The sequence below is a fragment of the Danio rerio genome, chromosome 9 (assembly GCF_052040795.2).
Source record: "Danio rerio strain M-AB ecotype USA chromosome 9, GRCz13ab, whole genome shotgun sequence".
NCBI lineage: Eukaryota > Metazoa > Chordata > Actinopteri > Cypriniformes > Danionidae > Danio > Danio rerio.
This window is the reverse complement of record NC_141029.1, coordinates 19,587,591-19,614,578: the sequence shown is the minus strand read 5'-3', so window position 1 is coordinate 19,614,578 and position 26,988 is coordinate 19,587,591. Positions and strand designations below refer to the sequence as shown.

Here is a 26,988-nt window from a genome sequence, read left to right as displayed (position 1 = left end):
TGATCTCCTGAAACTCAGCCATGTGAAGTGTAAACTTTGCATAGGGATATTTATACATCTATCAGCAGATGGTCCAGACCACTGCTTCAGCGAGGACAAACACGGGTTGCCAGCTCACACCCAAAGGACGGCGCGGTGGAGATGAGGGGGGGATGTTAAAAATTAATGAATGACCTCGAGGACAGTGTTTCTAATCCTCATTTCTGAAGTCAGCCTGTTGTTTTTGTTAGCGCGATGGCACCATTTAGATGTGTTGTTTGTGAAGCAGGGTCGCGGGGTGTTCGCTGCAGAAGGCTTTTAACCAAAGATCTGCTCGATACAAGGTGGAGGGAGATGAAAAGCAGACTGTGACTCCGAGTTTGGCCCCTCAATTAGCACCCCAGCGGCAGCTCTCAGGGTATAAATAGGCGTTCGGCTTCAAGCCCCTTTCTGACGCCTCATCTGATATCAATGCTTCCAAATGGTCCTGCATTGTTACCGGCAAGATGGATAAAAGCAATGAGAAAACACCCCTCGTTCCCCACAAACCACCTTTCAGCTGTAGCTTGTAAATAACCGGCGCTAATGTCACCTACATGTCAGAGGTGATGAAAACACGGCTGTAATCTTCAGCTCTCCATTAACCGCACTCTTCGCTGCTGTTTTGGAATAAAGGTGCGGAGCTGAATGGAGAGTTGAATAGTTTTGATTATGAGCAGTTGAAAGGCAGCCTTGGAAAACATGACATGCGGGATGCTCTTATTTCACTGCCTATTCAATCTCTGAATATATTTTGGTGTTTTGATTTCAATTATTGGCAAAATATTTTATAAACTTTAATAAACTTATATAAACTTTTATATAAAAATGTTGGTTGGTCGATTTAATTATTATTTTTTAAATATGCTTGAATTTTATGTGCATTTTTAAATTAAGAAAATCCTTTTTATGGAAGTGGACATGACAAAATAATAACACAAACTGTAAATTCCAAAAGTTTTGGAGCTGTACTGCAGAATTCAAAATATAAAATTGCCTTGTATTTTATTCACGTGTATTAAAATTTACATTTGGAGAAGTTACACTACACTCTGACACTTTGAAATTTAACTCCACAATTGTTGCTTAACATTTTAAGGTGCACTACTTGAAAATTTGATTTTTTTGGCCCAAATCTTGGATTGAATAATATACTGACACAACTCAATAAATATTGTGATAACTTATGATAACGATAACCTTTGAATAAAAGGTCAACCTTGTGTTTATAATGCCTGTCAAAGGGTTAATATTACTGTATATTTTTTATTTGTTTCTTTAAAAAGCCTGTGGTATAGCTCCAGATAACTTAATAATATACTGTACAAAGTAAAACCATGACTATTTTGGAATGTTTACATTTGCAAAAAGTTAATTTATTTTATAAAGATGTCACGTTCAGTTGAGCACGGACTCAAGTGCAATACAAAAGATGGGTTTAATGATTATAAAATAAAGCAAAAAGGCAACAAAAAGAAGCCTGAGGGGAAAAAAAATTGCAATAAACAAACTCTGCTGGTCTGGCACGCATCACGGCTGGGCAAGACAGGACATGACTCCACTGGACTAGCAACGTATGACGAACTGGCTCAGAACAGCAGACAAGAGGAGACTATAAAGAGAAAGCATTAACAAACAAACAGGTGAACTAGAAAACAAATAATGGGTTAACAAGGTGGGTGGGACCAGACAATAGACAGAGGAGCACATGACTTAAAGAAACAACACAAGCCATGTGCTCATGTAAAATAGGACTAGAACATGCAGACAGTTAGAGAACTCATTACATGCAACTTCATATGAAACACAACACTAAAGCACATGACACATGTAAACATGAACCATGCCTGAACTAAAGACACGAGTACATGAAAAAAAAAAAACACTTACCGTGCACTGACACATCAATTTTCATACGTGCATGTTCTTTCCCAGCGCCAAGAAAAAAACGAAACCAGCTAGACTGAGAATGAAACAGCGTGCTGCAGACAGAACAAACACAAATACCAGCACAAGAGCATCTGCGTCAAGTCGCAAGTGCTGCCGAGACGACGCTTGTACAAAGACGAATACAATACAGAAAATGAATGCTCGACCTGGGAATACTCAATGGTCCAGTTCACAAACAGGGCTTAGATTAAGCCAGGACAAGACTTTAGTTAAATTAGGCTATTTAAGCCAAATTTATAAAACTGGCCTTAGTAAAATATATTACTGGTGTGCACCTGGAGAAAAATACACTGATGTATTTTAAGACATCTCACTGCGAGTTATTTTGAGTTGAGACAGCTCAAACATGCAATTTAATCTTATTGCCTTAAACCTTGTTTGTGAAAGCGGTGGAATGTGTACTAATTTACACATTGTAGAAATCTTTATTTAGGTACTTAAACTTTTTAAATGCTGACTAGACTATTTAATCCTTTGCACACCTAGTCTACATTAATTTGATGGTAAATGCACACAAATTCATTTATAATTTTATTTTTATTTTACATTTTTAAAACTGAATTTGTTCACTTGATGGCAAAGGAAAAAAAAAATTGTGGAGTCTTTTAAGCTGTAGTGTCACAATCCATGCTATCTAAAAACCTTTCTTAATACAAAAAAAGTTGCTCTGCCTAATGTTTTTCCGAAAGCTGAAATAAATAAATATTTTTGAAGATTATTTGAATTACAAGGTCATAAGAACTATTTATAAGTATTTATCATTTGTTAATTCATTTTCTTTTCAGCTTAGTACCTTTATCAATCCGGGGTCGCCCCAGTGGAATAAACCGCCAACTTATTCAGCATATGTTTTACGCAGCGGATGCCCTTCCAGCTGCAACTTATGTCTGAACTGTGGGGGAAACCGGAGCACCCGGTGGAAACCCACGTTATCTGACCCAGCCGAGGCTCAAACCAGCGACCTTTTTGCTGTGAGATGACAGCACTACCAACTGCGCCACAGCATCGCCATAAGTATTTATATGAATTATAATTATTTTGTAGCATAAATGTCTTTACTGACGCTTTATGGCTTTGGTTTGGAGGTGAAATGGTCGTGCCCAACGGAACCTGGTTTCTCTTGTGGTTTTTTCTGTTCACTTTTATCAATTGGTTAAGTTTTGTTCCTCGCTACAGTCGCCACTGGCTTGCTTGATTTGGGACTTGTGGAGCTGCACTTCGCTGGATTTCCTCAATGTTTGGACTTTCAATAGTGAAAATAAAAGCACTAAACTGAACTTCAACTCCGAAAACTAAATTGACAGTTTCAATCTACTAGAACTTCTATGCTGCTTAAGCTGCTTTGATACTGTCAACATTGTATATGTGCATTACAAATGAATAAAGATGAATCAATCTAGGGTGTCCTTATTTGATAAAATTATAAATTCATAAAAAAAAAAACTCTACAGCGTTGGAATGAAGCTAGGATGGTTGTTTAGCAAGATATTTTACAAGATTATTGTTGCATTATATATATAAATGGATGTTTTTATGTTGTTTTCAAGGTGAAAGCTGTGAAGATGGGGCATATCCTGGTAATAGATGAAGCGGATAAAGCTCCCACAAATGTCACTTGTATCCTAAAGGCACTGGTGGAAAGTGGAGAGATGATTCTGGCTGATGGAAGAAGAATAGTGTCTGGTAAATTAGACTGATAGAATCAAACATGTTTTATGTCATGGACCCATCACTAACCACCTTTAAACCACAACTGTTCTATTTTTTTTTTTTTGTACAGATGCTTTGGAAGCAGCAGGAAGGCCTAATGCCATTCCCATGCATCCAGACTTCCGAATGATTGTTTTAGCAAACAGACCTGGCTTTCCGTTTTTGGGAAATGACTTCTTTGGGGCTCTTGGTAAGACACAGTTTAGTGTTATTATACGGAAAATGCCGTCACCACTACTAAATAATCACTTAGACAGAGCCTTGATGGATAAATATAATCAACCTAGTTATGATTTATTAAATTTGTTGTGAATTTTTTAAGATAATTTTTTAAACTACTAAAAAAAGAAAATAACAATACATTATATATATAAATAACTGTTATTCTGACTGTTTGACAGCTGCAGTACAACAGAGATGAATGTGCAGTTCAAAATTTTTCGCCCTTCTGTGAAATATTTATTCTTTATGCTTTTGGAGAATATTGATGTGATGTTTAGTGGAGCAAAGAAATTGTTATAGTATTTCCTATAATAGACACTACCTGACAAAGTCTTGTCATTGATCCCAGTTGTAAGAGCAACAAATAATAAATTAAATTCTTGTTGATCATTTGGCAGTAGGTACATTTTTCTATACTGTACATTATTTCTGTTGTGAAGTGAAAAGACTTTTGTGTTAGCAAAGTCAGACCTTACTGTCCTAAATAAATATTTAAAAATTAAGGCATGATCATATTTTATTTTGGTAAAATAAGCGTAATCTAGAGGCCCTTACCTTGCGTATAAGCTGCTTCTGATACCAAATGATCAACTAGACGTCAAGCTATTACTTGCTGTTCCTAAAGCTTGGACAAGGAACAAGATTTATATATTCTGTTTTGTTAAAATTGATTATATGTGATTTTTTTTTCTCATCAAACAACTATTTAAACAACTTTTCTTTCTTTTTTCTAAATTATAAGGGATAAAATACATTTAATGTTATGTTTGACAGACCAATTAGTGTGATTCTTTTTTTTTTTTCCCCTCTTCATTTTTTTTAAATAAAAGAAGAAACGGATTGGGTTTTCATTTTTGTACTTTCCAACTCAAACATAAATAATTAAAATGAAGCTTTTGATAGGCTTATTTTCTAAATGGATTACTGATTGACTCTTTCAGGGGATATATTTAGCTGCCATGCAGTGGACAACCCCAAACCTCAGGCTGAGTTTGCCATGCTGAAGCAGTATGGGCCTGACGTTCCTGATGCCGTCCTCCAAAAACTGGTGGCGGCATTCGGAGAGCTTCGGGCCATGGCTGACCAGGGAACAATCACATACCCCTACTCTACACGAGAGGTGGTAAACATCGTAAAACATCTACAGGTAATCAACTGAGGGTCTTAACCGCAGACTGCACACTGATAGAAAATTCACAGACAACCCAATGAGAGTTAGAGTCAAAATAGAAGCAAACATTGGTACCTTTCATTTTATCATAACGTGAATTATTGTCAAAATATTTGTTGACATGTTAACTTTGTTTCAATATATTTCAACTTGCATTGCATTACATTTACTTAAAACTTCAAGCTAAATTGTGAGTAACTTAAAAGAAGTTTAAGCAAGACTAGCTTAATTTAATAAATTTAAATTAATTAAATTAATTAAATAAATAAATTAAATAAATTAATTTTCTTTTGCATTATCTTACATTTTTATATATTTCATTGGTGGCTTTCATAGTCTTGCGATCCTTCAAAAATCATTTTAATATGCTTTTTATGTTTAAGAAACAATTTTAAACAGCGTTGAAAACAGCCACAACTGATACTTGTTTGTTTTCAGTAGTCTTTAGTCGTCTTTACACGGGTTATTTAATGTGGCCCTAAAGCAGTCTGCGTCTGCGTGGAATTTAGTGTAAAGACACAGTCACATTAACTGATTTGTGTAATACTGAAGAATGAGGTAAAATAAAAATAAAGTTGATTCATTTAGGTGGAAGTGACAAACTGCAAGCTTTGGATGTTTATATCAGTTTAATATTTTTTAAATGCAAATTGACACTGTTTTGGAGCACACTAGCTAATAGATATCCTCAAAACTTACATCTACATTTTTTTATTTCAATTTCTCGTGACCTTAAAGGTTTGATTTCTATGCCACCTTTGTTTTGTAAAGATGCTTTTAGATGAATAAAAAAGTTCAAAAGAACACAATTTAATAAAAAAAAAATTATATTTTGTAACATTACACATTTATTTAAACAAAAAAATTATCAAGTTACACTTGCTGAATGACAATATTAATTATTTGCATATATTTTTATTATGGGGTGAGTAAATTGTGCTATTTGCTTAAACAATTTTGTTTGCTTCATTCATGCATGAATCTCACTTTACAACAGTTGCAAAATTTCTTTAGTTTTGTTGCAAAATGGCTGACATGAATCTTAAGAGTATAGCAGTGCTTTGTGATTTAAAAGGTGAAAAAATTACATGGATTCCATTTAGAGGTGCACCCGGCTTGGTGAGTTTCACAAATTTCTCAATGAGCTGCGCCTGGATGATAGCCACTACTAGAGCAAGCTTTTGATTGGTTAACACAGCACACATTTTTGGCGAAGTTCAGATTATTAAACTTGAGCAAATTTAAACGAATCATACATAATATTCGCCAAATGCTCAAAACCCTCAATTGTGTTGTGTCATGCGCTCGGATCACGTCATTCGTGAAGACTCATTTGTGCCGAAGTATGTCTAGCGCATCTTTGCATAGACTTAACATGTAAATCACTCAAGCTTAGCGCTTCATTCAGATCTGGTGTGAACGGATCATTTGCATTAAGTATTAGTTATCTTATTCCTAATATTAATGACACCAAATTGAACAGAAGTCCATTTAAAGGCACTTGCAATACAAAATGAAAACTGTGACTGGTCATTTTACAAGTCTCTTCATCTCTAAAGAGACAGATCGTATCAGAAAAATTTGCGCAGAGGACCAGACTTTGTGTCACAAGTTAGAGCTGTGTGAAATTGTTAATATTTTTAGTACGATAATAAATTTTGATTTGCACAATTTGACTCTATTTGAAAAGATATCATAATTTCTAATGGTTTAGGATGATTTTATAGGGTACATACAATAAAATATAAAATACGGATATGTGCGAAAAGATTAGAATATTGATGCAGGGTGTCCATGGGGTCTTAAAGTATTAAAAGTTGATAAATGCGTTATTAGAAAATTAAGGCCCTTAAGAGGTACTAAAGTCTTTGGGCTCTATTTTGACGGTCCAAGCGCAAAGTGCAAAGCGCAGGGCGCAAACGCATTCAGGGCGTGTCAGAATACACTTTTGCTAATATAAGGACGGAAAAATCGTCTTTGCGCCGTGGCGCATGGTCTAAAACGTTTGAGTTTATTTTCTTAATTAGTTATAGGTGTGTTTTGAAAATAAAACAATCAGAGTCTCATCTTCCATTCCCTTAAGAGTCAATTGCTATGGTGCATTTGCTATTTACATGATGTAAAGTAAGTGTAAGTGGAAAAACTGAGCATTTCACTAGCAAGAAAATAGTTGAACAGAGCATCAACAGCTCGAGAATAAGAAATTATTACCTTTCACTTTCGCTCTTATAGATAGGGAAACCTTGTACGCACAGACATCAATTAGCCTATAAATAATTTATTTTGTTTGTTAAGAGCAAATATTTGTTTCAAAACTATTTCTAAATTCAGTTCTAAAGTCCAGCAAACGAATAAATGAACAATAATAACGAAGTGTGAGTTATACCCTATTAAACATGCTGTGCCCCATATGGTCTAAAACCTGACAGGTGGACAAATCTAAGCTTGTTTTTAATAAAAGCAAATATAAATATGGATATAATAAATAATACTGCTAATAATGATAACATTATACAAAAGCAAATTGTTATGAATGAACTGAAAAAGCCTCCCGAGATGAAGACAGTGAATAGATTGAAAAATCTATTATAGTTTCTCAAAATAGCAACACGCCAGCAATACACCTTAACAAGCCTCCCTTTTTAGACCAGAACGCCTATGGGCGCACATATGAGTGCAAATGCATTTGCTATTTAAACAGCGTGGCCCAAAACGTCAAAACGACTTTTGCGTCAAGCTGAAACTAGCTAACAACAATAGCATCGCGCCTTACGCCACATTGCGGCGGGTGTATGATAGGGTCCTAAATTTTGTTTAAGCATTGTCCAAAGTGTTTGACTACAAAAAAGTATAAATATATTTATTTTCCTCGATTTTCCTGGTTTGGGCCAGGTGCGTCCAGCCAAGCTCCTCGGTCCGGGTGATGTCAAATAATTTGCGACAGACATGGGAAGGTGATGTGACGCTCTCCAGATGTAATGAAACCATAGCACTGGGCTATTCAATTGGCGGCCCGCAAGGCAATTTTTACCATCAAATAGAGTGATCAAGACATCAAAAATAAAAACTTAGTTCAGTCGAAAAATGGCCGCTATAGTTATGAAGTAACGTCTGTTCAATACAGCATGAGCTGCAGTTGAAGGCTGCGCAAAGTGGCAGTCACCTCACATTAAGCGAGTAAGTGGCGTGAGCAGCCAAAAAAAAATTTATAGATAAGCTTATGGCTTCTCAACAAGTTTCTGTTGCACAGAATGAAACTGCTGCAACTAAACAGAGTTATGCCACTTGTGCACTAGTTTAAAGTTCCGAGCTTACAATTGGATTTAGTATAGCAGTGGTTTGTTCACATGTAACATCTTTTCACTGCACAAGTTCATCAATTACAATAATAGAAAATATGCCAATATGCACGCGCAAGCGGAGTGCACACAGTAGAAAACGTCTCGCACCATTGTGGTGAGAGTTGTGCATGGATTTTAGTGCACCTTTTGGTTTAGGAAGTTCCCCATATTAAGAATTCAGACTTCGTTTCGGCGATGAACTGTATGATGCTTAATAGATGAGGGTGAGATGAGATGAGATATATCAGAGAGAGAGAGAGAGAGAGAGAGTCTGTCTCTTCACTCGGCCCACTCACACACTGATCTGACACATAGAGGCCACGCTGCCATTCTGGGCCACCTGTCTCTGGGCTTTAACACACACACACACACACACACACACACACACACAATGTGGCAGTCTCTCAGGAGCGACAGGGATGCAGATAGATGGATGGAATTCATCTGTCACATTGGATGAGGAGTCAGTTGTCAGATTAGCTTTGCCGTGAGCGTCCATCAGAGATCTACACTAGCAGTTTAAAGTTTGGACACTGTGATCTTAGAGACCTTTTCCAAGGCTGTACAATTATAAAAATATATTGTTTACTTATGAATAAAAAAAACAACAACATGAAACGCAACATTTATCTGGTGCATTCCAATTCGCATTCTATCCAGATCTGTCCTAAATAGTATTCTAAATAAGACATATAGCTGCAAGCAGCAATTATGAGGGCCATGCAGCCCAGCGGCCACATCATAAACAAGCAAGGCAGCAAGCTAAAGCGCAATGAGAAATTTTAAAAACTTTTTGGTAGCATGTTCTCAGCCAAATTTACTGAAAATTGGGCTAGCGAACTATGTAGAGTTCAAAACAACAGATTTTTAAACTAATTCAAGATGATGGAAAAGAGGTTGTGTCAGTTAGGGAATAAATTATATCAATGTTCTCTGTATGATCCAAGGAATCTAGTAGGACCAGTCTTATGACAATAGACAAAACTATTCAAAAGTCATTTTGATAAATTTTGTAGGATTTCTATAGACAGAATTGAATTGTTTGCCAATTTTACAAAGAAGGTGGCTAATGTCAGGCATAAATCCCACGCATTAAGTCTGGTTTCAGTACTTCAAACCATTGCTGTGATTTCAGCCTGTAATGTCATCTGGTAGTATAACATCAAATTTGTGCATAGACAAAACTTTTGTCATTTAGCATATCAACATGAATGCCATAATTTTTGGTCTACGTTGTCTGAAGATGATCCAAGTCAAATTTGGTGAAGATTGGACTAATGGTCTAGGACAAGGCTATTCAATTTGCGAGTTTGTTCCGGCCCTCCAAATAGTGTGACTAAAACATCAAAAATAAACTTTGTTCAGTGGAAAAACAGCCGCTATATTTATGAAGTGACGTGCGTCTGTCTGCTCAATACAGCGCAAGCTGCAGAGGCTGCGCAGAGCATGAGTTACCACACGCGAGTGGTGCGGACAGCCGAAAACATTTGGATATGTTTTGTAAAAAATGCCTTTTGTACAATGCACTGTAATCATTATTAGGAATGCAATGATTAGCTGATTTCACTAGTATTAACTGCGCTTTAATTCGTCACAGTTAATTAATCGTTAAGGCTTCTCTAAGCTGAATTTCTGTTGCACGGAATAAATTGACAAGTTGTCACCTGTGCGCTAGTTTAAAGTTCCAACTAGGCTATGTACACTGAGGCTAATACGCACACACACTGGACTATAGCAGCGACCATTCCCATTTCACGTCTTTTCCGCTTGCAAGTTTATTATTGCTAATGTAAGTATGACAATATGCGTGCACAAGCGGAGCAACGCACTTGTGTCTTTCCGGGCGCATGCATCTCACGGTGAGAGTTGTGAATGCCTTTCAGTGCAGTGTAAACAAAAGATATGTTAGACGAATTATTATTAAAATGATTATATATGCATGAACACAGATGGCAACAACAGTTAATCTAAATAGCTAATTACTTCATATAAAGCTTGAATTTACATTGGACGTGATAACCGTGAAACCATGATTATTCTTCAAACTATAATTGTCAACCAAAATCTATAATTGTTACATCCCTAATTGTTATGCCTGTTATGTTAAGCCTACTTTAGCAATGGACTAATTTTGTTGTGCTCTGAAATAAAACATTTGAATGTTTGTAAAAAATAAAAAATAAAAAAAAGACCAGTCCGGCTCCATGCCCTGCCGGTCCCAGTCCGGCTCCTTGCTCTGCCGACTCCAGTCCAGCTGCCTCCAGTCCCGCCGGCTCCAGTCCAGTTGCCTCCAGTCCCGCCGGCTCCAGTCCAACTGCCTTCAGTCCCGCCGGCTCCTGTCCAGTTGCCTATCCAGCCGGCTCTCCTAAACCGCCCTGCCTTGTGTCTCCTACGGGATCATCCATGGGTCATCCCTCCCGCCCCTCCCTGGTGGTCCTTCCCACTACTTGGGACGGATTCCCCGGCTACACCCTGGCTTCCTGCCGGGGCACCTGACCCACGGAACTTACCCTGGTCTGACCCTCCCATCCCTCCCTTTGTTCCTGCTCCGCTTGGCCCCCTGAGTCAAATTTAGTGCAAATCAGATAAACAATGTAGGAGGAGTTCGAAAAGTAGGTTTTGGACTTGAGGTTGCATGGTGAACAGCAAGTTCAGTTAATTAAGGCATAATTGGTATCAATATTTTCAGGACAACCCAATAAATTTATAAAGACATTGTTTCATAACAATAGGCAAAATTAGTTAAAGGTTATAAGTATTTAGGGAAATATTGTTATAACACGACTAAAAGTTTGAAAATGAGACATCATATGACTCGGTATGCTCCTCCAGATGTAAAGAGGCCAAGTTTATGAATTTTAGACAAAGGGTTGAAGTTTTCAGCAAAAAAATCCCGACCACTAGGAGGCAGTGCGCCAAAATGTTGCAGCTAACTTCAGACCATGGTTGTAATAACACACACCAAGTTTGGTGTGAAAATGTCAATGCACTACAGAGATAACACCTTTCATCTTATCAACTTAATTTCCATAACTTTTGGTCAAGATACAATACAATACAATATTTATTTATAAAGCACATTTAAAAACAACCAAGGTTGACAAAAGTTCTGTACATAGGAGTAATAAATGCTAAAAACAGTGATCAGGGAGTATTAAAAGCGAGAGAAGATAGATAGGTCTCTAAAACAGACTTAAACACAGAATTGGAGGGGGGAAAGTCTCATGTTAATTGTTAGAGTGTTCCAGAGTTTAGTACCAGCAAAAGCATATGCTCGATCATCTTGTTTTTTTAAGGCATGTTCTGGGCAAGGTCATAAGATCTCAAGTGGGATACAGACAAAGCAAGTCAGTAAGGTACTGAGGAGCAAGATTATTGACTCCTTTGTAAACATATAATAAAATGTCAAAATCAATTGTGTATTTGATGGGTAACCAGTGAAGTGCAGCTAAAATCTGAGTTACCTACTCAGTTGCGGGTGCCAGAGAGTAGTCTAGCAGACACATTTTGTACCAGCTGCAGACGAGAGAGAGAAAGAGAGAGATTGATTTTTACAAAAACTTTATTACATTAAAACGGACACAATGTTACTATATATGAATCGATTCAAGTTGCATCAAAGAAAACCATACATTTCAAATAAGTGTAAAAACAACACTGTTTTCATCTACACAGCACAAGGCATTGTTATAGTTCCAAATATTTTTAAAAGTTTCCAAATCACCCTTTTGTACATAAAATCAGTTAAGACTCTTGCTTGTACCATACTTAAAAATACAATTACTACATTATGTTCTATATTATTTTCAATTTTTTCCCCTTCTGCTCATATACACAGCCATTTTTGCTTGTCCTAGTATAAAGTTCAATAATTGACAAGATAATCTCTTACTCCTTACATATTTAAAACCGAAGATGAACGTTTCAACACCTAACAAGAGAGAGAGAGAGAGAGAGAAATACCAAAATAAAGAGAGTTACAGTAATCCAGGCGTGTTGTTATGAAGGCAGGAATCACCGTTTGAAAATTAGATTTTGAGAATTTAATTTTGGTGAAAATCAGATAAACCCTCTTGGATTAGTTTGTTCAAATAGGTTTTGCAAAAAATTCAAAATGGCACAAAAAATTTGTGACTGAACATGATGGATCATAGGATGTGACTTGAGCCAAGGAATCAGAGGAAAAAAACATTTAGATTATAGCTCATTTGGGTCAAAAGTTACAAAGATAAACACAATTGAAACTTTGGACAAGTGGTGGCGCTAGAGAGTTTGAATTGGAGGGTCCAAATTTGTTGTAGTTGAAGATCAGACTGTCCTCTGTCAGTGTGCCAAAGTTTGCACAAATGCTGCAAACAGTTCATAGGGCTGCCATAGACTCCCAGAGCGGAAGAAGAAGCAGGAAGAATAATAACAAGAACTGGAACAAATACAACAGGTGCCTATGCACCTTTGGTGCTTGGCCCCTAATTAGTGTGTGCCAAATCATAAGGTGCCTGCTAAATTGCATACTCGAGTCTATTCTACTGGTAGTTTGATATTTTATTTCACAAATTTGGCATCCGTTAAAGGTCCCATGAAATTAAAATATAGATGTTTTTAGATGTTAATATCGGTATGTTATTTAGGATATTCATAAGCTCCAAAACATTGACAAAATTCACTTAAAGAAGATGTAAACATTCAAAGCTTGCAGTTCATCACTTCTGCCTTAATTAATAATTTTTCCACATCACCTCATACTTCAGTCCCTCAAAATCTCAAGTCTTGACCAATCAAATACTCTAGTATAGACGGTTATTTTTCAAGACCTTTTGTTTTAAGGCTGTAAAATTACAAATGTTGATTGTTTACTTATGAGGGGCTGCACGGTGGCGCAGTGGGTAGCACGATCGCCTCACAGCAAGAAGGTCCCTGGTTCGAGCCTCGGCTGGGTCAGTTAGTGTTTCTGTGTGGCGTTGCATATTCACCTCGTATTCGTGTGGGTTTCCTCTGGGTTCTCCGATTTCTTTCACAAGACCAAAGAAATGCGGTAAAGGTGAATTGGGTTGGCTAAATTGTCCGTAGTGTATGTGTGTTAAAGGCTGTCTGTGTGGATGTTTCCTAGTGATAGGTTGCAGCTAGCAGGGCATCTGCTGTGTAAAACATGTTGGATAAGTTGGCGGTTCATTCCGCTGAGGCAAACCCAGATTAACAAAGGGACTAAGTCGAAAAGAGAATGAATGAATGTTTACTTTTGAATTTAAGAAAATATCATGATATACAACATTTATTTGGTGCATCCCAATTCTCATACTATCCTGATCTGTATTAAATAGTATTCGAAAATAGAATCAGCATTTCTCAAATCATAAGGCACTTACTAAATTGCAATATTTGAGTCTGCTCCACTGGTACTTTTATCCTTAATTTCACTAATTTGGTATTCGTTAAATGTCCCATGAAATTAAAGGTGTTTTTACATGTTAGTATCATGGTGTTAGTTAGAATATTCATAAGCTAGTGTGCTCATAAACAGTGACACAATTTATATAGTATAGAAGTTGTAAACATCCAAAGCTTGCAGTTTGTCTCTTCTGCCTAAATGGATAATTTTATTCACGTCACCTCATACTTCAATCCCTCACGATTTTATAACTTGACCAATCAAATGCTCTCTAGTATTTAGACTGTGATCTTAAATATCTTTTGTGCTAAGGCTGTAAAATTATAAAAATTTAATGTTTGCTCATGAATTTAAGAAAACAACATAAAAAGCAACGTTTATTTGGTGCTTCCCAATTCGCATACTGTCTAGATTCAGCCTACATAGCATTCGAAAATAAAGTTTGCATGTCTTAAATCATAAGGTGCCTACCAAATTGCATACTTGAGTCTATTCTACTGGTAGTTTGATCTATTATTTAATTAAATTGGCATTCATTAAAGGTCCCATAAAATTTAAATAAAGGTGTTTTAAGATGTTAACATCAGTATGTTAGTTTTAAGGATGTCCATAAGCTAGTGTGATGTACCTCTGTAAATCAATAGCTGTCAGTCGTGTCTCTTGATCCGCCTTTTGGTACCCTTTCATTGTGGTAGGTACCCGAAAAGTGGTACGGTTTACTTTTTGGTACCTTTTGACAGTGGAAACGGCCATAAAAGCGTGCCGGACTGTACCGTACAGTACCACTCAGTAGAAATGGGCCATAAGTGTAAAGAGTAGTAAAGTCAAGTTGAGTTTTATTGGCATTTCACTAGACCTGTCACAATAACCAATATATCAACTTATCGCACAACACATGGCCATGACATCAATAATATTTTAATGCTGAACATTGATTTTGTTTCCTAGACATGGTACAAACCTCTCTAAATAGCTTATACATGGTTAAAACCATGGCGTCCTAATCAACACATGTAACTGCTCTTCACTCAATGGAGATCACAGTCAATGAGTTGCACTGCACAGATCAAGCTCAGGCAAATAAACCACTATGGATTTTCTGGTTGCACAATCACTCATGCTGTAGAGTCAGTAACAGGAATCCTATAAACAGCTAGCTCGAAAAGTTGACCTAATGTGATTCGACTAGTCTTTCAGGAAAGCTGCCAATTTCACAACTGCCTTGTATTACCACCTATTAAACAAGCTTTCGACTTATTGACTAGTTTTTTCTCAGAACTTTCTTAGTTAAGGAAAAATGATCTGTAGTTTTGTAATACTTGAAAACCAACAGAGATGATGTTAACATGGATAAAACGTTTAATTATTATGCAGGTTGTGTGCTTTTTAGGAATTATAGTAATAATGATTAATATAAGGTTTAAAACCGGACATGTTTTAAAATTTAAGTTAAAATGGTCCAAAATAAAAGTAGTGTTTAATGATTACTGTAATGTTTAATTATTAGATATACTTTTATACATATACTTAAGGTTATTGTCTGTTAATGTAAATGGAGGTTAAATGTTTAAATTATAATATACAATGTACAGTCAAATATTATTATTAGAATTATTAATTATTAGCAGAATTATAAATAGTATTATTTAAAGTGACATTTAAAAGCTTAACTAGGTTAATTAGGTGAACTAGGCAGGTTAGGATAATTAGGCAAGTTATTGTATAACGATGGTTTGCTCTGTAAACAATTGGAAAAAAATTATTGCTTAAAGGGGCTAATAGTTTTGACCTTAAAATATATATTTTTATTATTATTATTTTATTAAAATGTTCTTTTATTTTAGCCAAAATAAAACAAATAAGACTTTCCCCAGAAGAAAAAATAGTATCAGACATGCTGTAAAAATTTCCTTGATCTGTTAAACATAATTTGGGAAATATTAAAAAAAAAAAAAAAAAAAAAGGGGGGGGGGGGTTAAAAAAGGGGCTAATAATTCTGACTTCAGCTGTACATATGTGATGTACAATTTAAATTCATACAAAGATTTCAGTATTCATATTTATACTGTATTAGTTGAAAACAACAGATCTAAAATATTTACTCCAGTTGTCTCCTTTCCCCTTTTAATTTTGAGCTCTTTATGCAATACGTTGTACTTTTAAGAGATTAACAAATAAATATTCTATTATTGATAAACATGTTTGTAGAGACAAAATTTTTCATTGACTGTTCATGCTTAAATTTGTCTAATGCTAGTATATATATTTAGTATACTTATTTCACAGCTAAGATACCTGAACCACAACCTGAATTGTTAATTGTGCACAACCTGTTTTACTACTAAATTGCTGTTAATACTTTAGATTATGGTCTTATTTGTGTTTTCTAAATTTTTAAGCATTTTTCTAGTTGTTCTGGGCTTAATTGCTAATTGAATTGCAATTTACAAGGTTTTTGGTAACACTGTTTCTTGCTAATAACAAACTATTTCAGACTCCTAGCTTAATAATATTTTTTAATTCCCTGCTTAATAATAGTAACCAAGTCAGGTAGTAGTTGCGTTTAGGTATTGGGTAGGATTAGGGATGTCGATTATGCAGATTATATACTTTATCTTTTAATAATAATTATAATATTATATCATTTATTTGTTAATTATATGCACGCTAATGAGCTGAGCCAGACAGAATCTTCAGACATTTTTGCTCTTTCTGCTAAGAATGTTGTATAATACTTTTGCAGCATGATTTTGGGAGCATAGTACCAAAAATATAACTAGAGAAAATAATATTTTTAATAGGTGGCTTGTCTAACCCACTCACTGTGTGAGGCACACTCAGAAATGCACAATGTTTTATAGGGATATGGAGTGATTGTAACATTTTACAACTTCTAAAAACAGCTGAGTTTATAAAGTGCTTAAATTATCAAAAGTAAAAATATAATCGTATGTAGTTCATTTGGTAAAACAAATAGCCACTGTTTGTAGATTTTTTTTTTCTTTAGAAATCTAATGTTTTCATCAATACCCAATGTAAAACAAGGTTTCAGAAACTCCATAAAAAATGAAAAGAAATAGTAAGAGTTTGTAAACAATTCATTTGGGTTGAATTTAAACAAACAAATTAAGTTGAATTATAAATATTGAAATTGAACATTTGTTTGTTTAAATTCAAACTATATAAATTTTGCAGAATTTTCATTACTTATAGTTATTTCTATAAATCATGTTTTTTTTGCAATTGTACTTTTCAATATACAAAACCAAAAACAATCATTTTAAATAAGGCCGTACTCACACTAGGTAGTTGCCTTCAACCGGGCCAAAGCATGCTTGTCCCCCCTCCCGTCTCCCCCGACGGCCTTGGGTCTCGGCATGCTTACGTCATCGCTGCTGCGCTGTTCAGTGAGAAGCGCTCTCTCAATCAGCAGCACAGTGGAGATTTCTCTAGTTATATCGTTTCAGTCGTTTATTATGCAGTGACATGCAGTCAAATATTTCGCCAAACAGTCCTTAGGGATGCGGTGACACGCAGTCAGATATTTCGCCGAACAGATCCGCCACTTTTGGTGCTCATAAATAATCATAAAGCTCTCGTGCTGCAGGAATGAGGAGGTCTGCTGAAGCGGTGCAGCTGTCGTGCTGTGAGGAGTTCTCGTCTTTAATAAACTACGGCAGTTTGCATTCACTAAACAGTAAGAATAATTAATAAATCCATATGAAACAGCCCCTTAAAAGTCACGTCTCGCTTTCAGTTTCGGGCTTTGGTGCGTTTTGCACTCACACACAAGTGTACCGTGCCAAAGCCCAAGTGAACCGCGCTCAGGCACACCTCTTCCAACCGGGCCAGGGCCGGCCAAGTGAACCATGCTTGAGCCCGATTCAGCGCACTCACACTTCTCAAACGATGCGGGAAACGGGCCTGGGCACGGTACGGATGGTGAGTAGGCCCTCAAATACCTGGTCACATGCCAGATTTGTTACCCCGATTTGTTCTGGGACCTTTGAATAAACAGATCAAATCGTGGGCTCAAAAACGGCCTCTGTGCTTGCAGATTCGGTGTGGTCCTAATAAGCAATTAGTTAACGGTGAGAGTTTGTCCCGAAACTAAAGTTATACCAATTTCTCATTCAATTTCAATATAAATTCTCACTCATGAACTGAAAGAAAACACATTTGTTCTATTTCTCCAATGTGGCAAATTTTTTATATTTTTTAATGCGTCATCATGACCAAACACGCTTGTCTTGTGGCTTACCTACCTTCTTTTTTTCTTCCGTAGAAATTTCCAGATGAAGGTCTGGCCAACGTGGTGAGGAATGTGTTTGACTTCGACTCCTATAACAAGGACATGCGCGAGGTGCTGATCTCAGCTCTGCACAAACACGGCATTCCAATCGGCGCCAAACCCACCAGCGTCCACCTGGCCAAGGAGTAAGAGCTCAGCTGCTATTGACCCTTTAGTATACGTCAATGCAATGTCATAGACAAATGTTGGACAAGTTCTCTATCTGCAATGTCCTTGACTACTTGTAGAAAAAAATTGCTGAACATAGTCCTCAAAGCATACTCTTTAACAAATGTGTTTCTTTAAAGGTGAAGTGTTTGATTTTCATACTAACATTGGCACCAAATATGAAATATAAAAATGATGGTCCATTCTTTGTTAGCTAATGTATTTACTAACAATTAATTGAGGATGAACTAAGAATTAAGTATGAAATCATTTCTTTCCCCTGTTTTGTTTATCTTTTCCAGAATCTGCCTATTTAGCTGCCCGTTCTTTTTTAAAACAGCTTGACTCTCTTATTATGCCATTTATTTGTGGTTACAAGGCACAGATGATTTCTAAGGGTCACTTGCAAAAACTAAAAGAATTGGGTGGCCTATAACTGTCAGTTAGTTTTTTGGCATTATTATTGGTCAACTAATGCTAGGGCCTTGATGTTTTGGCAATCTAGTGACCAAGATGCCAAAAACTTGACTGGCATGCAACCCATATGGCTACATTTCAGTTGTTGGTATCTCTGTAGCTGCTATTCTTTTTTCTAACCTAATCTTTAAAGTAGTCACAATGTAAAAATTAAGCATGAACTATCTTTTACAGCGGTTATTTGTCATAGTTCAACATTTACTGATGCGTTATTGAAATCTACAATTGTGCTTTTTAACATTGGCTAGTGCACTTGGATTTAACAAGAACTAACAATGGATAACTTTAGTTTATTTTATAGTACATTATTAGCTAATGTATTAGACATGAATAAAGGTTGTAATTAGGGATGTAACACCGTCATACCGCAATATTAATTTTTTTCGATATTACCGTAGTCGCATGACTCGGTAAAACTATAGGTCTTCTGAGAAAATTTGCTCAGGCGAATGAAGCGAACGGGAGGTACCGGAAACTACAATTCCCATCAGCCCATGCTTGGCCATAATCCCTTGCGGTCTGTTGTCGCTACAGATCCAGTAATGCGGAAATGGAGTGTGCTGCTAGAAGCGGGGATCAAAAAGAGCTGGAAAACCCTAAAGCGGGTGTTGTCGCCGCGCGCGTACTGAATAGCGGTGTTGTCGCGCGAGTTCTTATCAGCTGTGTTGTCGCGCACGTACTGTAAAGCGGGGACGGAGGGTATGTCGCGTCGCGGGGGCACTTTTGATCATTTTGGAAGGGAACTTTCTATCCAAGACTAAAGAGGGCATGTGCACTGCACAGGTTGAGCACTGTGTGTGCACGTGCCTGCAAGCTGGGGAATACGACTAATAATCAGTCATGGGGACTGCAGAAACACAGCACACTGTTCAGATTGATGCAGACATGAGATCTCTATCTCACTCATGGTTTGTCCTCTCAAGTGGGGGAAAGACAATGTAAAACGTTACCCACTGCTGTCAACCTGGGCCAAGTCATATCTCTCTTGTCCCAGAAACCTCAGTCCCAAATGAGAGGGGTTTTTTCTGTTGCAGGGGACATTGTAAATACGCAGAGATACCAGCTTTTACCAGATTATATTTATATGATAATTTTCCTTTAAACCCATCTCTGTCTAAGTGAGTGAGTGATTAAATGTTGAATGTGATGAGTTTTCAACACTACTAAATTGAAACTTAATTTTTTTACATGGTTTAATATTTTTTTGTTATTAAAATTGAAGTTCCTGTTTCAAAGCTTACAGATAGATGGCTAATTTGTATGTCATTGACACTTTTGGCACTTTTTTGGAGTATTTTCATAAGTTTTGTTTTTTCCTGTAAATGATTCAATAAATACCGTACCGTGACATTCATACCGAGGTATTACCGTACCGTGAAATTCTGATACCGTTACATCCCTAGTTGTAATGTATTGTTCGTTGTTTGTTCATGTTGGTAAAAGCATTAGCTAATGTTAATGGACCATTATTTTAGTGTTATCAATGTGTCACCTATCATCTCGTTTAACAGTCCCATATCAGACTAAATCTAATAGCAAATCTGAATTTGACTTTTTGTAATATAATAGAAAACCTCTGAAAACAGTGACATTTATAAAGTCCTTAAATTATCGGAAAAAAAATTATGATAGTAAATAGCTCATTTGCTAAAACAGAAAAACTGATTTTTTTAAAGAAATACATTTTTATTTTGCAATTGTTTTTATCAAAACTCAATGTAAAAACATGATTTTAGAAACTCCAGAACTAAAAATACTTCCATTTTAGTTTTTGTTGCAATTGTACTTTTCAATACACAATATAAAATCATATCTGACAATTTCTAAAATCGGTAATAATCTCTTCATATGAACCTAAATAAAAAGTGTTTCATTTTAATGGTTTTAATTTAAAATGAATGTTGCAGCCTTTTTCTATGCTGCTAATCATTTATATTTACATTTAGTCATTTAGCAGACGCTTTTATCCAAAGTGACTTACAAATGAGGACAAGGAAGCAATTTACACAACTGTAAGAGCAACAATGAATAAGTTCAGTAGGCGAGTTACAGGTGTGTAAAGTCTAAGAAGCAAAGCATTATAATGTAAGTTTTTTTTTTTCTTTTTTTTGAGTACAGTTAGTGATATAGCCAGAAAGACAATTGCAGATTAATCATAATCTCATTATACACTACCTGACAAAAGTCTTGTTATCGATCCCAGTTGTAAGAGCAACAAATAGTAACTTGACTTCTAGTTGATCATTTGGAAAAGTGGCAGAAGGTAGATTTTTCTAATGAATCATCTGTTGAACTGCATCCCAATCATCACATATAGTGCAGAAGACATATTGGAACCCGCATAGACCCTAGATTCTGTAACTATTCGGTCAAGTTTGGTGAAGGAAAAATCATGGTTTGGGGTTAAATTTAGCATGGGGGCGTGTAAGAGATCTGCAGAGGGGATGGCAACATCAACAGCCTGAGGAATTAAGACTCTTGTGCTGCCCATTACATTACATACCACAGGAGAGGGCAAATTCTTCAGCAGGATAGCGCTCCTTCTCATACTTCAGCCTCCATATCAAAGTTCCTGAAAGCAAAGAAGATTAAGGTGCTGCAGGATTGGCCAGCCGAGTAACCCAACATGAACATTATTGAGCATGTCTGGGGTAAGATTAAGGAATAGGCTTTTAAGATGAGTCCAAAGAATCTTGATGAACTCGGGGAGACCAGCAAGAACACTTTCTTTGCCATTCCAGATGACTTTAATGATAAGTTATTTGAGTCATTGCAGAGATGTTGTATGCAGTCCTCCAAACTAATGGGAGTCATACACAATATTAATTATTTTCCCACTGCACCATGAATTTATATTCTATACCAGGGGTCTCAAACTCAATTTACCTGGGGGCCGCAGGAGGCAAAGTCTGGGTGAGGCTGGGCCGCATAAGGGGTTTCACACAAAAAAAAGTCCTCAAATGTCATTATTAACAGTTTTAATTATTTCTTCTGAACATGAAGTGTCCTGAACATTAATAGAACATTGAGTGAAGATTATGAAAAGTTCTTCTGAACATGGCATCTTTTGCCTACTCCCTGCTGCCAGAGACTTGACAGCGCTTCTTCTCACAAATCTGAACCACATTTGGCTTTAGAGCGGAAGCAGTTGAGACCCTCAGTATGGCTTGAAGATGATCATCATTAAGTCTAGACCTGTACTTTGACTTAATGAAGTTCAAGGTGGAGAATAACTTCTCACACACTTCTCACACACTCAAAACTTCCATCCCCTCACCTAAAAAAAAGGCGTATATATGTATAAATAAAACACTCCCACCCCACTCCTGTCACATCAGTCTGTGCCAGTCTGTATCTACCTATAATATATATAAGATGCAGGCTGTAGCTAGGTAGGTGGCAGGCTGCAGATAGGTAGCTAAGTGGCAGGCAGGGGCAGGAACAGCTTACCTTGGTTCTGGCCGGCACGAGTTCCCTTCTAACACTTCCCGCCCGTCACAGCGTCTAACAAAGGGGCGGGGTGCATGGTGACGTCACCGGCATCCCCGCCCCTTTGTTTACACGGTGGGCGGGGAATGCCAGTTACCGCTGTGTACGGATAGAATCAGCGGAGTGGGGAACGCTCTATTCTGTCAGTGTACAGCGGTCGGTGCGGGCCACAAAATATTGCACTGAGGGCCGCAAATGGCCCCTGTTCTATACCCCTGTTCTATACTGTACATTATTTTTGTTAAGTGACAAGACTTTTGTCAGGCAGTATATTATTGATCAATGAAACCTTGAAAAGACTGCTTAATGTGACCCTGAATGTCTTGGAATTTCATATCATAATACATCCTTAAGCATTATATGGACACTGAAAAATGGTTATGCCTGAGATATTATACTGCATGTCTAGCCCTTTATAATTTCTTGCCCAAAAGTCAGCAACTTCACCTTTAACAGATGCATTTTACACAAATACTGCTCATTTAATTAAACATGCAATAGCAAATTGCATACTTAAGCTTTCATTAAATTTAAGCTGTTTAAACTTCCATGAATTTATGGCTAATATTGCTAAAAACTGACAACTTTGTTGACTGGCTGTCTCTGAAAGCTAAAAAATGCTGTCTTTGGAGGCTACCATCTCTTAGTTATCACTAAAGCTCTTTCTAGTGTATTGTACATTAGTGGTCTCCAACCTTTTTATCACCGCGGACTGGTCAACGGTCTATGTGACCATCAACTGTTTTCTCAGAGGATGACAAGCTAACAAAACAATGCTGTCACACGGATACAATTTTTATCTATGGAGAAAATTCCAAAGCACTGATTTTTTTGGGTGCTCTCTGTTTGTCTGGGATAATTAGTCTACTGAAATGTGTATATTCCATACAAAGTATAAAGCTGTGGCTTCGTAGTGCGCTTGCAACATTTTTCAACTGGGTGCGCCTAGTGCCTCGCTCAAGCCGCACACCTCAATTGGAAATAATGAACGAGTGAAAAGATGCATTGTGCGAATCACCCCTTACAGGCCGCTGTCATTTGTGATCTCCATCAGTTGATCGTCTTGCACTGGCATGGTGGATTCACCTGATTTGTTGATTAATGGGTTGCGGCAGTTCGCAGGTCTTTCACCGGGTCTTTTCCCCTTAGCAAAGAAACTTTCCAAAGACATCTGTTTCTTACTCATTTTGCTGCTTTTGGGTTAAATTTGGCCGCTTAAGTGACCTAGATGTGAGAGAATTATGGTCATTTTTCAAAATAAAAGATCATTCATAGTCAGATAAAAAATAAAACAGAAATAAGTAATGATTTCTTGTGCGGCCTGGTACCAATTGATCCACGGACCGGTACCGGTGGTTGAGGATCACTGTTGTACATGATTCAATCGTTTCGCTGTTTCAGAAGTCTGCCTGAAATCAGTTTCAGAGTTCCACAGTCACCGCCTATTAACGCAGCTATACAATAAGTCAGCTGTCTAAGCTTTCGGACGCAGCCAGGGTCTGGTTAGTGATTTTAAAGAATGTGAATAATTCTGGGCTGATTCAAGTTGGATTTGAGCATCTCTAATACTGCACACTCTCAAAGTGGGTAATCTGGAGCAGGGAAGCTAACCTGTCACCTTTCGGCCAAATTAGCTCTTTTGGATTTAGAATAGGTTATTGTGGTCGTCTATTTAGAACTTGCTTAAAGTTTGTGTGATTTTGCACAGAATACGCAAGGCTAAATTCGCACATCAGTTGAACCACCTTGCATAAATTCACCTATATTTGCGTGAGTTGATTGTATACAAAGTCAAAAAAATAACACTAGTATAGACAAGTTTTCACCGGGTGACATGAATGACATCGAATGCGCAACGCAGTTGCCGTGACCATGATGAATTGGCCTTTATGCTGGGTTCACACCAAACGAGAATTATCGCATCACTCTCGATTACACGTGGAATGTTTTTAATGCCTCATGCAAGTTTTCCATTTCAGTTGGATTGTTTAAACTTGAACTAAAGGCATGATTGACGGCAAATGTGCATTCGCATCATTTGTGCCCCAGGCAGAGATTTGGCTTTATTTGCTCTGTTGTATTGACCTTGTACAGATGTCACTACTTCAATTTGTTCCCTTTGCCACAGTTCATTCCGTTGCGGCGGCTTTAGTTGTTGCGCCAGCAGCTTTTGACGGCAGGGTGGCGCTTTATTTTCAGCTTTGCCTTTTCACAATACTAAATAGACAGTTCTGTATGTGTACCTTATGTGATGTGTTCACTTAAAATCTAATTTTATTTTAGTTTTCTTAGTAATAAACATGCTTTTACACTATACTGTATCTTTTAGAAAAGATACATGGTGAGAACGCCCTAGGCTGCAAAAAGCCATTATAAGAATTAAGTTATTTAGCCTTTACAGTGTCCTATTAAATTGCGTTGTGGTGTAAAGAATGTTTCCATTTCTTTGATCACCATGGCAATGTTATTACCTCAAATCTTAAACGTGCGCATATGAAAACCACTGCACAAACTACAAAATAATATTATGATTATCGTGCCGGTGGAGCACATCACCTGTTTGTTATATTAATTACTTTATCAGTAGGCTATTTATTATTTATTACAGGCTATGTTACAAATATTTGACCAACTGCCACTACATGTAAAACACACTCATGCACTCAGAACTAGTGGCAGTTATGAATTAGATAAATGGGCATATCAGCACACAAAGTGAGCCGCATATTATTTATCATCTGTTCATTTTCTTCATGTACCAAAACTATTAAACAAATACCTAAAGTTTTAATTGGCGTCATTTACTCACCCGTTAATTGGTCCAAATCTTTACTACTGTAGTTTCTATCTTGTTAAATACAAAAGAAGATATTTTTTAAAAGTATGAAAACCTGTAACCATTGCCTTTGCAGCTCATCTATGACTCAATCTGCTTTGTAAAAGCGCTATGGGAATAAAGCAGCTTAACAAATCAAGTTCTAGTGATTTGAAACTGCAGTTTTCACAGTTGAAGTTCAGTTTAGTTTAAGAACAATTGAACCATAAGAACCATTGATTGTTTGAGGATTTGTTTTTCATATATGCAAGTATGATTACAGGTTTTCAACTTTCTTTAAAATATCTTCTTCTGTGTTTTAAACAGAAGACACAAACTCAAAGTTTTAAAACCACTTAAGGGTGAATAAATGGTGAGTAAATAAAAATGTTGTGGTCAACTATCCTTTTAAATTCTAATTTGGTGTGACGCAAACATTGAACGCATCTTCCGTGCAAACAACTGAATAATACTTGAGCTAAAAATTAGAATGAGGTGAAAAACATCCTGTAGGTAAACTAGAGCAAGTGATGCAGTGCTCTGCATTTGGTGTGAACCCATGAAAACACATCTAATGTGGTCGACAAAACAAGGTGGTTTCAATGATTGTATGTTCAGCTCAATTTTAATCGTAAGGATTTGCATTCTTGTTAAAGAGAGACAGTTGTGTCTCTGTAATGCAGTGGTTTGGACGGCACTAGGCAGAGGGAGATATTAATCTGAATTGGCTCTTTGTGTGACGTTTGTATCCCTGATGTGTGTACGTCTGTTCAAGTGCCCTTTTGGAATTTGCTTGTTATTTGTTAAATGTTACACAACAGAATTATTAAACAGTAAATAATGTCTCACTCAGAGGAAAAAACTTCATGTTGTATATTAAACACTTTCAATAAAGGAAATTATTTGTTTCTTCCGTCTCATATTTGTCTTATTTTTTCACTTGATTTTGATTGTCAAATTTTCCGTCTGATCTACTGAGTTTTTTGTTTCTTGGGAAGAAACAAATATTTCCTTTCAAATTAAATATGTAAAAATGCAACATTGCATTATTAATCAGTTTTTTGTTAGATATTTTTTTTTTTCTTATGTTAAACTGTTTCAGAAGCCTTTACTCCAGTCTTTGGTGTCATATGATCCTTTAAAATACAATTTTAACATGCTGGATTAGTTCTAAAGGAGCATCATAGTTAGAGAAAACATGTTATTTTGTGTACATTTTTTAAAAAACAGCATGTTGTTGGAGGAAATACGTACAGACTCCAAACCTTTAAAAAATGAATCATTGATGTATACATGAAAAAAATTGTAATGTTAATTACATTCATATTTTTACTTTTTGTCAGATCCTATGTACATAAAGTGCAGATTAGTGAAGTAATGATTGAGAATAAAGACTGCGCAACAGCCAGATGTTTAAGGGCAACCTTCATTAATATCAATGACTTTCAGCGTTACTATAGAGACATGAGCCGTTTTCAGAGTTTAGGCATGGGTAGTGGGATGAAACCATGACTACCATTTCATTTACATGCGCATTATTTTCTAATTTCCATCCAAGTATGAATAAGTTCTTAACTTATTTTTAAAGATGCAAAAATGACAAAAAATATTTAAACATATATTTCCTCAGAGTTTTGTCTTGTTTCTAATCCGAATATATGTTTTAAAAATTAAATCAAAAAGCATTTTCTTGCCAAGTTAAATATTGTTTTGTTTTCAGAAATGGGTCAAAATGAAGTGAGTTTTTCCTCAAAACAAGCTCAATATTCTGAAAATGGTGTGAGGTTAAATAATCTTATTTCCTAGCTAAAACTAGATTATTATATTTACCCCATTGGCTGAATATTTTGCCTTTTTTAAGTAAAAAACTCAACTCATTTTGAAAAAAAAATTCTGAAAACACGACAATCATTTTTGCTTGCAGGAAAAATCCTTCTTGATTTAAGAGTC

General features: G+C 36.5%; 1 protein-coding gene across 4 annotated transcripts in view; it reads left to right on the top strand.

The window, feature by feature from the left end:
- vwa8 (von Willebrand factor A domain containing 8) overlaps positions 1–26,988 on the top strand; it is a 255,926-nt gene that overhangs the window by 89,345 nt on the left and 139,593 nt on the right. For 3 of the 4 annotated variants that reach the window (XM_087266709.1, NM_001128338.2, XM_087266708.1), the window contains 4 exon segments: positions 3,516–3,651; positions 3,749–3,868; positions 4,842–5,047; positions 18,084–18,235. In XM_087266709.1, coding sequence (XP_087122835.1) covers positions 3,516–3,651; positions 3,749–3,868; positions 4,842–5,047; positions 18,084–18,235 — 614 coding nt within the window. 4 annotated transcript variants of the gene reach the window in all.